Source organism: Falco peregrinus, chromosome 1 (assembly GCF_023634155.1).
Source record: "Falco peregrinus isolate bFalPer1 chromosome 1, bFalPer1.pri, whole genome shotgun sequence".
Lineage (NCBI taxonomy): Eukaryota > Metazoa > Chordata > Aves > Falconiformes > Falconidae > Falco > Falco peregrinus.
This window is the reverse complement of record NC_073721.1, coordinates 3,351,755-3,366,927: the sequence shown is the minus strand read 5'-3', so window position 1 is coordinate 3,366,927 and position 15,173 is coordinate 3,351,755. Positions and strand designations below refer to the sequence as shown.

General features: G+C 41.2%; 2 protein-coding genes across 3 annotated transcripts in view; one reads left to right on the top strand and one right to left on the bottom strand.

Moving 5' to 3' along the window:
* Positions 1–13,577, bottom strand: part of INSYN2A (inhibitory synaptic factor 2A) — a 31,375-nt gene extending 17,798 nt beyond the window's left edge. Inside the window, 2 exon segments of the mRNA XM_005236079.4 lie at positions 12,133–12,752; positions 12,754–13,577. Coding sequence (XP_005236136.3) covers positions 12,133–12,752; positions 12,754–13,356 — 1,223 coding nt within the window. The 5' untranslated portion in view covers positions 13,357–13,577.
* The window catches only part of DOCK1 (dedicator of cytokinesis 1), a 319,394-nt gene that overhangs the window by 125,064 nt on the left and 179,157 nt on the right, over positions 1–15,173 (top strand). The window lies entirely within an intron of this gene.

Genomic DNA, 15,173 nt, shown 5'->3' with positions numbered 1-15,173 from the left:
GTCTAACCTAGGAAGGATTGCCATTCTAGCCCATGGAAAGCCTTGTATAAACCTATCTGTATCAGCAAAATCATGCTTCTGTTGGATGAATATCTGCCTCTAGTTCCTTTAAGAACTAAGAATATTCTGCCATCAAACCAGCAGGTTTGTACAGGTATAAAACGTCTCAGGTCAGCCTTTGGTTCACATACAGGTGTTCTGAAAAATCACTTGCCCAGTAGAGCAGTAGAAAAATTGTTTTAGCCTTACCGCTGCTGTGTTTTCATTACATTCATAATTACCAATTAGCATTTTCATTTATAGATGATAGTGGTATAGCCTGATAAAAATCAAGAATAGTGTTGTGCTTTGAGCAGTTATCTTCAGGCTTCTTTATTTGATGTCGACAGCTGAATGCAAACATTGAATTGTTTGATGCTTTTCAGAGGTACGTTGGGATTTTGATGGTTTTGGGTTTGTTTTTTTTTTTTTCTTCTCTTTGGCTTTCATTTAAAGATTTTTCTTTTTTTCCCCACTGTTTGTTGGCATTGCTTATTTGGTTCCCCCAGTACAAAACCTGGGAGCATCCTTGCTGTCAGTAAACATGGGGCCTTAGTTGTGTTTGAGAGGATCTGTTCCCTTCTACGTGCCAGAAGTAGGGGCTAGCTCCACCAGCACGGATCTCCTCAGACTACTCAGAGCAGCTACAGAAAGAGGTGCTTCAGCGTGACCTGCATCAGATTAGGTTGTCTTGTGTTAAGCTTAATTATATTTAGATTATATTAGATGGGTTCTGCTACAGTTACAAGTACAAGCCGGCTCTTTGTTACTGCTCTGTAGCTCTTTAGAGAGACCCAAGAAGGGCTGCAGAGCTGTCATGCTGTCTCGTACCTCCAGCACTGACACCTCCACCTGGCTGGAAGCTGTTGTCTGACTTTCTCAGCGAAGTCACATGGACTTGTAGCCAGGATCTGCCATCATAGTGGTTCTTTCCCATGCTGGTCTGAATTTATCAGCCAGTTTTTTTGGGAACCATTAACATATTCAGCAGCTGCAGCAAAGCTCAGTGCCTGTGCACCAGAGCGTGCCTGCAGAAATCCTACGGTACAGAGCTCAAGCACAAGCCAGTTTGCTTCTGGAGTGTGTTGGGAGCTGGGGAGGACTTACTGAGAGCCACACAGGTCTGAGCGATACCAGCTGTGTGCCCCTGATCTGAATGTCACAATGCCAGAGGTACCTGGTTACCTGGAGGCAATGTTACCCTTTCTTTCTTAGCATAGATCCCCGACAGTCAGCATCAGTGGGGTGCTTTTAAGTAGTTACAACGTGAGGATTAACTAAACCTTAATGACTACAGTTTTCCTCTCTCTGAGGAAAACAACAGCCCGTGAGTGGCAGGGAGCACGCGAGGCAGCCCGCAGCCTGGGGAGATGCGCAGTGGCACGGTCAGAAAGACCACAGGTCACTCAGTACTGATCAGTCATTATGGCCATCAAAATAGTGGGAAGGACCCTAGTTGTCATGTTGGGTGCAAGTATGTTTTAACACGTGTGTGTGGGGATGAAAACAAAACCAAAAAAACACACACAAAAAAACCCAAAAGAAACACTGCAGAAATGCACAAACTTATTTTTGATTTTTTTTTTTAACTGACGGCAAAGGACAAAAGTAGAAATCCTCTGATGCTCTAAAATAATACCACAATCTTACTTCCACTTTTTTCCCCCTGTCCTATTATTACAGGGCTGATGATATTCATTTGGTTTCTGAAATACTTTGAAATGTACAGCTCAATGGTGAGATTTTTCAGACTGTTTCCAAGACAGTAGTTTGTTGTCTTTAACTGAATCCTGACAGTTGGAAGCAGATGACTAATTTTCTTTTTGAGGTATTTGCACTGTGGGCGTATGGCATGACTCCCAAGACAGCAATTCAAGTGCTTTCACCCCGTAAATACATTTTATATTATACTCAGGTTAGTCAGGGAATGAAGTGTTTGAAAAAAACCCCAAACCATATTTCAGTAGGGTTGTCTAGTGATTTAAAAAAAACCAGTGAGAATGGAGAGAATTAAAAGTATTTCAAGTGAAATCACAAAATCTTATAGGAATTAGGTGCGTACAAGGTCTAGCATCTCTCTTGAATATTTGTGCCTCTGTTGTCTCATCAGAAAAATCAGGAGGGTAATTAAAATGTCAACTCTTCGTATTCATAATAATTCATGGAATTTGTTTGTTCTAGCTCAGAAGCAACTGTATTGCTGGCATATAGTTCTTAGGCCAAACACTTCCAGTGGGTTATTGGGGAGCACACTCCAATAGTTATGCTGAGATGAAGTCTGTCTCTCTATCCCTTGCATTCTACATCTCTCAACTGTGATTTGCTCCTGACCTCAGGGCATCACTACTCAGATGCCCTGAGACTTCTGAATCTGCAGCTCATCATCAGGTCGGCTGCACCCATCCTTTTGCTGCAGCTGCACAGCACGTTAAACATTCGCCTTCTGAGTTCCCATTGCTCTTCTACCCCCAAATCCACCTAATTTTAAAATTAATTTCTTCTGCATATATTTTTTGGGACTAGCTGGGGCGATGTGTTCAGTGGTGTAGTCATCAGGCAACAATCCCTGCCTGCAGCTTGTGCCCTCACACCTCCCTGTAGCGCCTTCCCTGAGCTGAACAGTTTCTCAGCTACACAGTGATCATTCAACTCCCTGCACTGTGGCTAATAGCCCTTCGTCAGCCACAGCACAGAGACTCATAACTGCACAATTTTAATGCAAATGAAATACTCTCAACAGATCAGACCAAAGGGTATTTCATAGGTCTGAACTAATAGTGCGTTTACAGATGAATACCTGTATTAAAACACAACACCTTGGATTTTGCTGGACTTGAACTTTTAAATTAAGAAGGCTGCTCACAGGCCATGTTTCTGTACAGGAGGGAAGATAGGAGAAAAAAGAAGTCTGCGGTATTTTTTCCTAATTTCAAAGTGATTGAGATTTCACTGCAAGCTCAAATACTCAGTGAGCGTTACATATAGAAGCCCTTATCAGCTTCCAATAATAACTAGACCAGCCATACTATATGCAAACCAAAGAGCTCATTTAGAATTCCAAATATTACACAGTAGCATAATATTAATAATATGGATTGCTGGTCACTGATTTTGTGATTGTGTGGTACTTGCAAGAACGATGGGGAACCGTATGAGGGAAAAAAAAAAAAAAAAAAAAAGAGTAGGAGGAACTCTGGAAGCGCTGAACTCTTTTTCTGTTGTAGCTTGAATAACCCTTTGCAAGTCTCGGTACTTTCCATTTTCTCATTTCCTTAAATAATGGTAGCTTGGGATCTTACTGCAGTACAGCAGATTCTGTAGAGCAGCAGTTCGGCATTGGCTTGAGCTTTGCACACAGATGCTCAGAAAGGTCCCATCCCTGGGAATTTTTTCTGAGCTTGTACGGATGACAAACAAATAGACAAATTTCCTTGCATTTACCCAAGAAATTATCTAAGTCACGCCAGGCTGAACTGTTCCAGAGTGTAAATTGCCTTGTTAATGTCAAAATACCTCTGCTCATCTCTACAATTCAGTCGCTCGTGCAGACGAGTTACTAGACCACACTCAGCTTCTAGCACGTCTTCTCAGGATATTGGAACAAACAGAAAAAAACTGTAGTAGAGCCAATACAGTGCTGTCTGTCCTCTTATGGTTTGCTCATGCAGCAAGTTAACATAGTGAAAAATGTCCTCCATCATCATCTTATTAGTAAAAGAGCGCTAAGCACAGCTGGGCATGTTTGGAGAGATTTCCAGCCTCCCTCTGAATGGCACTTTTCCTTCTTGGCTGACCTGTAACACAGCTGATCCCCACACTGCTGCTCCATGAGATGCAAAAACAAATCACCACAACAAACTGTTGCAAAAAGCTCAGAATTATCCCGGTTTCACTGAAGTATTTTATTAAACTGCTGCTCTTCTAAGTGTTTGTTTATAACATGGTGAAAAAAGGTTCCATGACAGGGAAGAGTAAGCTAGCGCTGACTGCAGACGGTGAACGCACGCCCATGCCTGTGCTGGACTGCTGGGCGTATCTAAACTTGGGGTTATCTATTTGCTCATCTATCTACAAAATTCCTCTGTATTTGCAAAGTTCAAAAGGAAGCCATTGAGAGCTAAGAAACAATACGGACCACTTTAGTTTTTTCAAGGTCTGAGCTGAGAACAGTTCCTGGATCTGTAATTAAAGCAGCCAGCACTGATACAGAGGAGGATGATCAGGCACGTGCCTGGGAGCTCCTTGCTTAAAAGATGTTTTCTTCCAGTTACTGAAACAGTCCACAGATATTTGAATCCAGCTCAATTCCTCATCATCTCCAACGTTTGCTTACCTTCAGTTCCCTGAATGAGTTTCACAGGAGCTTTCTTAAGACTGAACTGCATGTTTACGTCTTGATTCTGGAACCCTGGGGGTAGTTAGGAGGCTCCACAGTTTAAAACCAAAATGCCTGTCTACAGACAAGTCTTTTGACTAAAACTGTCCAGTCAAAATCAATTTTTCCCTAGTCAGGAGAAGAGGTCAGTATCTTTGTGTAAGCACAGGGGCTCAGAAGCGGGTGTCAATTAGATATCTGGGGATCAATCTCTAGGTGGATGACAGCAGTGTGCAATAGAGCACTATACAGCCCATCCTGTCTCATTTTTACATGACTGGATAGGTACCTGGCTCTGTCTCTTTGGGTTCTAATACTACCGACAATCAAAATGCAGTTATTAAAGGATTATTCTAATTGTGTAAAGTGAAAACTGGTAATTCAGTACCTAAATAACATCCCCTTTAAAAGACTGATTTAGCAGAAAAACTCTCCTCGCAGGTATGTAATTTGGACAGCTTGGTGACAGTTGGAAAAGCTTCCCTTATGATCTGCGGTAATTCATACAGCTATATTTATCAAGAATGTAGTCTCCTTATGCTTTCTTTTGTAAAAAAATTGATCGTTATGAGACTTCACCTGTGTTTCCAGATTTGAATTGTGCAAATTTGTTTTTATTGGCCTCTGTGTCACTGTATCCAGTCTGATGGAAAAGTCTTGAACCTTAATTTCACTTCAAAGCCTGAAGTGCTGCTGAACCCAGCTGAAATGGGGAGGTGTGGCGGTGAATGGTATTTCACCTTGGTTTTAAAGTCTATTCAATAGCAACTGGATATAAATCAAATTATTTTTGAGTACTTAAAATATTCTTTTAATTTGAATTGTGCCCATATAGTATATGCAGATAAACTGCCATAACATATTAGCAAAATTTTCTGAGACTTAGAATGTTTGTAGTGTCATTTTTATTTTTGAGAAAACAGAGTAAGCATTAAGATCAAGTAATTTTGCTAAAAAGATTGTGTCTCTGTTTTCTGTTTATTCCACATACTTGTTGTTGCTAACAGCTCACTTTCCCTTTTCATTCATCATCATTTGCTGCTGAAAACCTCTTATCGCTGTATTCCTAACAGAGAACATTTAATAGCTGTAAGCCATCGATGGCAGTAGGGTTATTTAGCACCGTGCTCTTTATCTTAAATGTTATAGTATCTGGGTACTCTGAACACCTGTTACACATATTCCAGGAATGTCTGTGAACTCTGAAAGTTTTTCTTTTTTATCCACTCTGACAATTTGATCTGAAGCTTTGATTATAAGCAACAGAGTAGATTTGTCCAACTCTAATGAAAAAGCCTATCCAAAATATAGATCTCGTGAACTTTCAAAGGTCTGTAAAATACCATGGTAGTAGGTACATTACCTGCCCTTGAAGAACTAACTCCAGATTGTTCTTTAGTGATCTAATTCAGAAAAAGTGTAATATGAGGTTAAACCTTGGGTGATGCTGCATCTTTTACCTTGAATGACAATGGGTCCTTGAATGATCAATCTCATATAATCGGCTTTTGTTTGGAGTTACTGAGATTTTTAAATAAGAGGGCTCAAGTGTGGTCATGTGGACTGATAGCAGGTATTGAAATAGTGTCTCCATTATGAAACACGTAATTTTGGCATAAAATGAAACTGTTCCAGGGACGGGGTATGTCGAGGTGTGAGAGGCATCAATGTGTAGCGTGCTGCTCTGCCACAGCTTGATTTGTGCATGGAGGCAATGCAGAAGGGCGAAGGCTGGACTACTGTTTTACAGCTTGGAAACCCAGATTACTTATTGTGAGGGCAGGTAAATGGACTTTTATGGCACCTTAATACTTATCCTGCTTTCAGGGAAGGGTAAGTGAGCATCTGAGTGATGGCTGAGGGATGACCTGTAACTGGGAAATGAGCAGAGGGCGAGAGGATAGGATCTATCAGGGGTCTGCGTGCAAAGAGTTTGTCTTAAAACTGCTTTAGTGATTTCACTGAAAAGCATAAATGATCATGGAATGCTTGTTTAGTGTGACACAGATCTTTTGGGCAATGATGAAGCCTGACAGTTTATCTATTAGTAATTAGAATTAACTGTGTACTTATAAACAGAGAGGGAGTAATTATACAAATGGCTGCAGGAAGAGAAGGGTGTTTTGTTGCTGTTGGAACTAGAAAATAAAACCTGCCACTACAGTAGTCCAATGCTTCACTCCTAAGACTGATCTTTGTGGAAACAGCAGAGAAAATGGCATGCCTGGATTATGATTTGAAATACAAACCACACAACCATCCACGGGCCCAAGAACTGCAAGATCCATAAAGCACTGATTTCTGTAAAAGTTACTTCTTTTCCTTGACTAAGGAAGATGCATCCAAGGAGATTTCTTGTCTTTACCTTAGAAAGGTGAATTGTTACAATCTCCAAGGTGGTTCGGTACATCTGTGTTCAGGACTGATCTGTAATTGATGTGTACTCTGAAATACAACAGCTGTAGTGAGGGTCAAGAGATCAGAATTTAGGAGGTCGTGACCATTCCAAAGGCCAGGCAAGATGGATGTATGCAAAGATGACAGAGTTGAAAATAAAGGTACTCATTGTAGTCCTGTTCCAAAAAGCTGCTGTTACAGTCTCTTAAAACCTGGTGGCACTCAGTATATGATACAGTTTGTGCATCACAGATGGAATTTGTTGTATTCTTTCTGGTTTTCATATATTTATTTGTAGTGCAGCTGCCTTTTATTGTTAAGGTTACTATTTATTGGTTCCATCCATTTCTAGGTTTTCTCTCAGAAACTATTTTCTTAAACTTTTCCTTTGCCACATCTGTAATTAAAAAAACAAAACAAAACCAAAAAGGAGGGGAAATCCCAAATGAAATCATGTCATTATTTCTGCAGCTAGCACATTACTTCTGAAGGCTGTGCTTTCAGAAGCTGTATTCTTGTAAACTCTTTAAGCTTTCTTCTTACGTGAACTAAGGAACTCCCCGGTTTTTTTAAGAATATTGGCTTGGCTCGTGTGTGTAGATGGATTGAGTTAGACAGCAGAGGTTGTTATTTGCTCTTGTCTCCTTCATTTGAGCTGAATAGCTGAACTGGGCTTGAAGTAGCTTCTAAAAGGAAGCAAAGCAAACAATCTGGGAAATAATTGCTTTGGCTATCTGACTTTCGTTTGCCATCATTCTTGAGCCAGGATGATAAGTTTATGCTCAGTTCTTGTGACCTTGAGGATGGCTGCTTGCAATATTTTTAAGACAGAAGTACTTGGGTGAGGATGCTGCCTCTGCACCAGCTGAAGCTCTCCTCTTTGGTACAAACATACATCCAGACACACAGTATCGGGGGTGGGGGGTGGGTGTTCTGCTTAGAAACGATAGTAAGAGGCACAGATATCCCTTATTAATTGGAAAATGTGAAATTATATTTAAATTCTGTCCATGAGAACATGTTCTTTCAAAGCCTCTTCAAAGGTGCCTGGGACTGCTTGTTCCATGAGAATGTTTGTTGAGAGCTCTTTAAAATCTTGAACCACTGTCAACTAATAAATTAATATAAATTATCTCTGAAACAGGTTCATTTAACTCTTATCTAATGTGTAGCATTTGGCCTGTCAGAGTCAAAATACTGTGGCTTATTTTTGTATGGCAAATTGAGTACTTAGTTTATTAAAATTGCTGATTTGTTGTATAATGAGAAGGCCTAGATTACTGTTACTTTTCACAATAAGGATTTAAAGGATAGGTTGCTCTCAAGCAGCAAAGTATTTTTGTTTATCAGTTCACCTTCTGTTATATATTTCGTGGGCATTTGTTAGCCAGGTTTTGGAATTAGTGACTTGCATTTTGCTTTCGATTCTGTCAGCCTTAGTGAGGCTCCATACAAAGACAATTTGGCTTGCTTAATTGGATGCACTGTATCTGAACCAGACAAATATGTCTATAGTTGATACAGATTGCTAATAGTTTACTAGAAGACAAAGCAAACCATTCAGAACAGAAAACTAGTTTTCTGTTGTTAAGCTGCACCTTGCATCATTCAACGTGTTTTCATCTTTGAGCTGGGAGTCTTAATGGAAGCTGTAGGTCTGCTACTTTTAACCATGCATGACTTAACACAAAGGCTGTCGAATGCATTTTGCTGTGATGTAATTTTTTTTGCATAGAAGCTTTCACATATTGAAGTATAACTAGCATTTTGCCAAACATTTAGGATATAATGGTGCATGTAAGAAATACGCAGGTTTAATTTCCTTTGGTAGTGGGGGGTCACAGGCTAGCGATAAGGATTTCTATCCCCATCCCCAAATTTGCTATGTGTTATTTAGATAATTTTAACACATTAAATCTATGCAGTGCCTGATGATAAGAGCTGTGTTTCCTGATGGCCTGAATTTTTGCATTGTGACTGATAAATGGGGCCTGATCCCAGGTCAGAGGAGGAGGGAGGTCACACTGCACCCTCAAAGACTCCGGTTTGGCAGGGTGATCTGAGCCCTCGGCTCCATCAGATGTTAGAGCTGCTCTGTGTTTCTCCTCCTTCTCCAGTGGTTTTTCACTTTTCAGCAGAGCTGAGTGCTGTATGTTGTTGCTAATTGCAGGTAATGTGGTACTGACATTTTGGAAAGTATACATAGATGATATTCACCCAAAGGATGACACTACCATCTTCAGAGATGCTGATACAATTTTGCTGGCATAGGCTCATTTAGTGATGAATTGCAGTAATAGCAGTTCAAGACCTACAGCATATTAGTGAAAATGAATCCACTGAGCACTAGTCCCATGGCACTACAACAGCACTTAAAGAACACTGATTTTCCCGAAGGGAGGAAAATCAGATTAAGAAATTTACCTGTGGATTTGGGGTTTTGGTTGGTGGGGTTTCCTTTCTTTTGTTTGTTTGGGGGGTTTTGTTTTTTTTTTTTTATTTTTACCAGCAGTGTGTTATTTGTATTTGTTTCTTGATATATGTTACTGTAAGGAATTTAATATACATAAGGAAATATTTAATATACATAAGGAATTTAATATACATAAGGAAACCAGGAGAGTGCCATAAACACAGAACATTGTTTTCTGTTTTGGCAGATGGAAGACTTGTATATGCTACAGAAAGCAGAGACGTAGCACTAGTACTGCTTTAAATCTCTTGTTATATAAACTGACCTAACACCTGGCTATAAAAGGAAAAAAGATCAACATGCTAAAATTGGGAAGATACGTAATAGTTGGTGTAGACAGTGGTGGGTCTCTGGCAATAATGTTCTAGAAATGAATGCAATAATTGAGAAGAATTATTCTAATAAAAGGATGGGGCAACCTATTATTGAAATAGTTGTCTAATTTGAGAGAAATAGGGATAAAGACAGGCTTCATGTTAATAATGCGTTGGTGCTTTGCACGAGAACAGAGTGTTCTTTGAGCTCTGGAGTGTGATCAGTGGAGAACAGAAATGTCCCAAGCATAATGCTGCACTCCTTTGTGGAATCTCCTTAAAAATCAGACAGGTGCTAGAAAATTAGAGGGATCTGGAATACAAGAATTCCTAAAACAGGAGAAAATAGGCAAGTATGCATCTCCCTTCTCTCCTCCTTCCCCACCTCTACATCCTCCATATCTAGCTTGGAGGGGCCATGTTTGGGACATGCCTAGCGCACATGGGAGACCAGCTGGAAGCGGCTGCAAGCAGAAACCCTTTTCTGCTCTTGGTAAGTTTTAAGGCAGCATCTTTGCATGTCATCGTGTTTAAACAACCCCTCTATCTGAAATGTCACTTTGATTTGTAGGTGCTTTGCTTCCAGTTTTTATAATTAACCTCGTCCACTGGTGCAATGTTACAGTTAGCATCAGAGAATCATTAAAACATTTTACTTGTCTTTTCCACACACCACAATGTGTTTGAAAAGATTTCAAAATATGTGATGTGTTTTTAGGTTCCCCAGCCATTGCTGGGGAGCCATTGCAGGGAAGGTAAAGAAGGGCTAATAAATAGGCGCTTTTTGGTCAAATACAATGTAATCTTGCAGACCGTAATACACAAGTTTGTGTGCGCAAGAGGCAGGAGAGACATTTTGAAGAACTGGGTTTCATGGATAGTTCCGCTATTTTAGGGCTAATATAGGCTACAGCTTTGTCAGGTTCACAGCTGCAGAAGGATTATTTGAAGGTTTGAGCAGTCATCGATACTTTGAGCAAGACTTCTTTTGTGCTGAGGGCAGGGATACGTTCCTAATGTTGGCCACATTAAATGGGTCTGCATATGTGAGGGCAATTAAAAAAAAAAAGTGTTTGCTGACCTGTTGTTCTACTGTCTTTGGGAAAAGAAAAAAAAAATATTGATACATAAGTGTATGGAGGAAGCACTGGTATTTATAGCAGATGATTGTGGGTAGATGTGTGTGTTCGTACACATCAGGTTCTCAATGATCAGATGATGAGTTATGATAAAGAAATATTTTTCTCTATTTTGTGATTTGAAAAGCAGCATGTCACTTCTTTCCAATTGTCTTGCAGTTTCTGTAAGTTAAGAAAGTCAGAGGAATACTTTTTCTGAATAATAAGTAAAAAATAATCAGTAAGCTTGTGCTGCTTTCAGCTAGATCAAGAAGCTTCCTAGTCTGAAGATCTAGCCTTTGACAATGTATTCTAATAATATTATAATCAGATGTAAAATAAGCTAAGGCTGTGTTGACAGCATTGTCCAACGGCTAAGATTTTTTTTTAAATGAAAAACATTTTGAAATTTTAGGATTACAAAATGATTTCTGCATTCCTAGAGAAAGAGTTGAGTTACAATCTTAAGATGTACCTTTTTGACTCAAATGAAAACACGCTGCTTCAAGTAGCACGAGCTACTGGTTTCTGATTTCAGAATACAGATTTCTTCTGAGAAATTATGATTTAATTACAGAAGTATTTAAAACCCACACAAACAGCGCACATGCATTTGGAGGTGCATTCATGAAATAAAGCTCAGTGAACTCAGGCGAGTAAGTCTGCAAAATGCTTGTTAAGGTAATGTAAGAGGCAGGCTGAACTGCCTAGGTCAAAACTAAAGGTTGTACGGTGTTACAGTCACTATTATTTGTAATGCTTTATAGGCTGATTTAAGTAACCTAAGTTGGGGATAAAGAAAACTTTCTTTCTTTATGCTTGCATGTTGTATGCAGAGTAGTGTGAATGCTCTAAAGAAGACTTTGATATTCAAAGTTTTCATTTAATTTCCTTCTGAAAGAAATATCATTAAAAATTCAGGAGGTGAAAGTAAAACAGACAAGATTCATACGCCATTAAAGGAATTATATTAAGAGTTGTAATAATATCCCTTAATCTTAAAAAGGTAAGTCTCTTACAGAATTAAGGTTTTTCTGCTGCTTTTCATGCTGTGTGAGGTATTACAGCTAATACAAGTTGCTGATTTGAAAGCATCCTCACTAATCCCGTTTGGAGAGCGGCTTGTTCTGTGCTCGTTAGAAAAGGTACGAGAAGACATTTATAGGTTCTTCGTTAAGTAACTACTTAATTACGTCCTAGGACAACCAAATACCAAATACTGCTGGCAGGTTTCCCTAGGACTTGCCTCTAAAGCAGCAAAACTTAGCCGGTGTGAGAAGCACCACGTGAAACATCTTGGTGCGCTGCGGGAGAAGCGGCAGCGGGTGCAAACATACGTTAGCAGGTTCAAGGGCAGGCACTTGTTAGAAAAGGCATTTAAAAGAGCTTACACTCATTTAAAGAGCTTCTACTCACCCTTCTCTGTGAGCTTCTCCTTTCTCTAGCTCCTGTATAACACCCAACAACACTTTTATGGTTTCCTGACTGGAGCTGATCAAATTTTCCATCATCTGAAGCTGCGCTTTCAAGTCCACAACTTCTGTGTGAGGCACGATTTGTTGGCATTCCTCGCTCACCGCGACGGCCGTCTGGCAAGGCTGGGTCTCCTCCATAGGCGAAACGTTTATCTGAAGGGTCTGTTCATTACATTCGGTGGCTTGGCACTGCGCCCGCGACGAGCAGGCTCGAGCATCTCCCGCCTGGGGCTGAACCCCGTTGAGGTGCGCGGTCTGCTTTCTGTCCTCCTCGGCTGCCGGGCACGGTGACCAGTCGGTCTCGGCCGTGAGGTTTGGCAGGTCGTGCTGCGAGGCGTTTGAACCGGCCGCCGGTAGATAAACGGTGGCCACTTCAGTCTTGAAGACCCTCCCGTGGAGGGGCTGGGCGGCCTCCTCGCTCCCCGGCCGCCCAGCCACCGGCCTCCCTCGGCCGGGCTGGACCACGGTGGGCTCCTCCGAAGCGGCGTCGGCCGAGTTTGGGAGAGGCGGCGGCTCTTGGGGAGAGCTGTGCAAATCGCCGCTTGGCCAGGCCTCGGCCCCCGTCGTCGCGAGAGCCCCCGTAGGCGCGCTCGTTGATGTGGGAAATGAACTCTGCCGTCTGCAGGCTGCCGGCCTTCCTGCTCCACTGAACGGCCTCCCCTGAGCTGCTGCCCTCCTTGTCCTTAACGTCTATCAGAAACCCGTTGTTTTGACCCTTAAAGGTGTCCACGGTCGAGGCGCTTTTAAGAATATTCCCCTTTTTCCGGTCCAGAGGAAAGGTCTGGTAACACTTTTTGAGATCGGGTGAAGTCTGAACTCCTGTGCTCTTGGTGACGTTGGGTATCGACCTCCGGGCAGGCACTGTCATGTACTTGCGATAAGCTGTTTTGTAGGAAACGGGCTTGGCTTCCCTCTTGTCAGGATCCTGCGCGGTGGACAGCTGTTTGTCCCTCTGCTCGTTCTGGGCCTCACAGATATCTTTAAATCTCACCTGGAGAGCTTTGTTCCGTTTCTTAATCTGCCGGTTGGGATCCAGGGCGTATTTCATCTCCAGCGCCAGTGAAGCTGCTGGCTCAACTTCACTTTCCGAGGCGGTGAGTAAGCATTTGCTGGGCTCTTTACTCACCATGATGCCTGCATTCAAAAACAGGTCAAAAAGCCTCATGTTACAACAGAAATGCTACTTCCCCCCCCCACCCCACCCCCCAAAGTTTGCAATATTTGAGTTAATTTCCTCTGTGTTTACTGAGATGATGCTGCTCACAACCTTTTTGCTCGATTCTCCCAAGTCACAGTCCTTCATATTAGACTATGGTATGTTTTTTGCTGGAAAATCAAGCTTTTTTCATGTCGATAGGTTATTGCCTGCTCCTCAAAGAGGAGTGGGGCTCAGCTCCTCAGAGAGGAGTGGGGCTCAACCCGGTTTGCGTGGCACCGGCGGCTGTCCCAGACGGACACGATGGCTGTCACCCCGGGGGTGCGAGCTCAGCGCTCGGACCTCACCGCGAGGCAATTGTGGGCTCTTGGGAAACAAGGCATCTGAATTTGCTTGATAGTGAATAACAAGTACAGGGAAAATGTGGGGGAAGTCTCTTTGTACAAATAAAAGTCTAGAGCACTGACTACCCTCAGTGCTTCTTTAATTCAGAATTTTGCTAGCAAGAAGTGGCAAACTGGCATTATCTTTTACAGTACGCTTGCTTGTGAAACACGTTTCTGCTGTGTAATGTACTCTGTATCTTTGCATGAAATTACTTGGTCATTAGAGGTGTCGTTATTTGGGTTTTTGTAAAAAAATTACCTCATAGCTAAACCTAGAACCTGGACATAGATTAATTATTATCAGCAACTGGTTGGTGCTGCTGTACGCATAAAAATTAAGAATCGTTGAAGTCTGTGAAATAAGCAAGCAGTGTATCAATTAAGGTTTTGCTTCAAATGCAAACCAACCCATCCTTTACTAACAGCAGTAATATGCCTTTATAATAGAGCTTCTTATCCCAAAGGATCCTGAAGTGCTGAAACCCCACCCCCCACCCCCAAACACCAAACGGACAAAAAACCTGTGATGATTCACAGAAATTACTTAATTTGCTATTGAGATATAAGCACCTCCTGAAGGATGAAAAGATGCCAACTGCTTAGCACACAGCAGAAAGACCCAACAGCTCTATTCTGTACAGATCATATGGGACCTGCAGTAACTGGATAGTAAAGACCTAATTTTTACACCTCATTTGAAGTTGTCGGTTTTTACTCTCCTATTGCACAAATTTCTCCCTGATGCTGAGATTTACTGAATTGCCAAATTCCCACTTAATCCAAATATTCTGTGTGTTATCTCCTATTTAAACACTGATGTACCCTCAGAGAGTCTCAGAGTACAATGTAAAATGAGTAAAGGGACTTTCAGGTAAGGTATTTGAAATACATTTCTAATCAGAATTCTTTTGTCTACTGAATAAAAAATGTGAAACTCTTGAAGAGTAAAGTACCACAATAGCGTATGTTTTACAAAGTCAACTCGGTGGCATGAGTGAATCCTTATGACTAGTGTGCACTGAGTTTTAAATTAAAAAGCCATAATGGAGAAATTAATTTTTGATGGAAAATTGAAAGTTTATGAGTCTTTAAAAGTAATACTAACATTTCCCAAAAGTTGTTAAGACACACAAATGTGCATGGCAAGCAATTGTATACTGCAAGGTTGGTCTTCTGGGTTATCAAATTGCTTTCAAAAAAACTGCATGCAAATGTGTCACTATTTTTTTTTTTTCCTTTCATGTTTTACATCCCTGTTCCCAGTAATTTGCAAACGAATAACTGAAGGATTTTAGAATCCATCTAGTTTGCCTTTTTCTATCTAAACTTGCCAGGTTCAGGTAGCAATGCATGAGCAGCAATCATTTTAGAAGGGGAAGTTTCTATCTGAATCTGTCTGATGTAGCAGAAAGTCCGCAGAAGACAGCAAAAAGAGGGAAG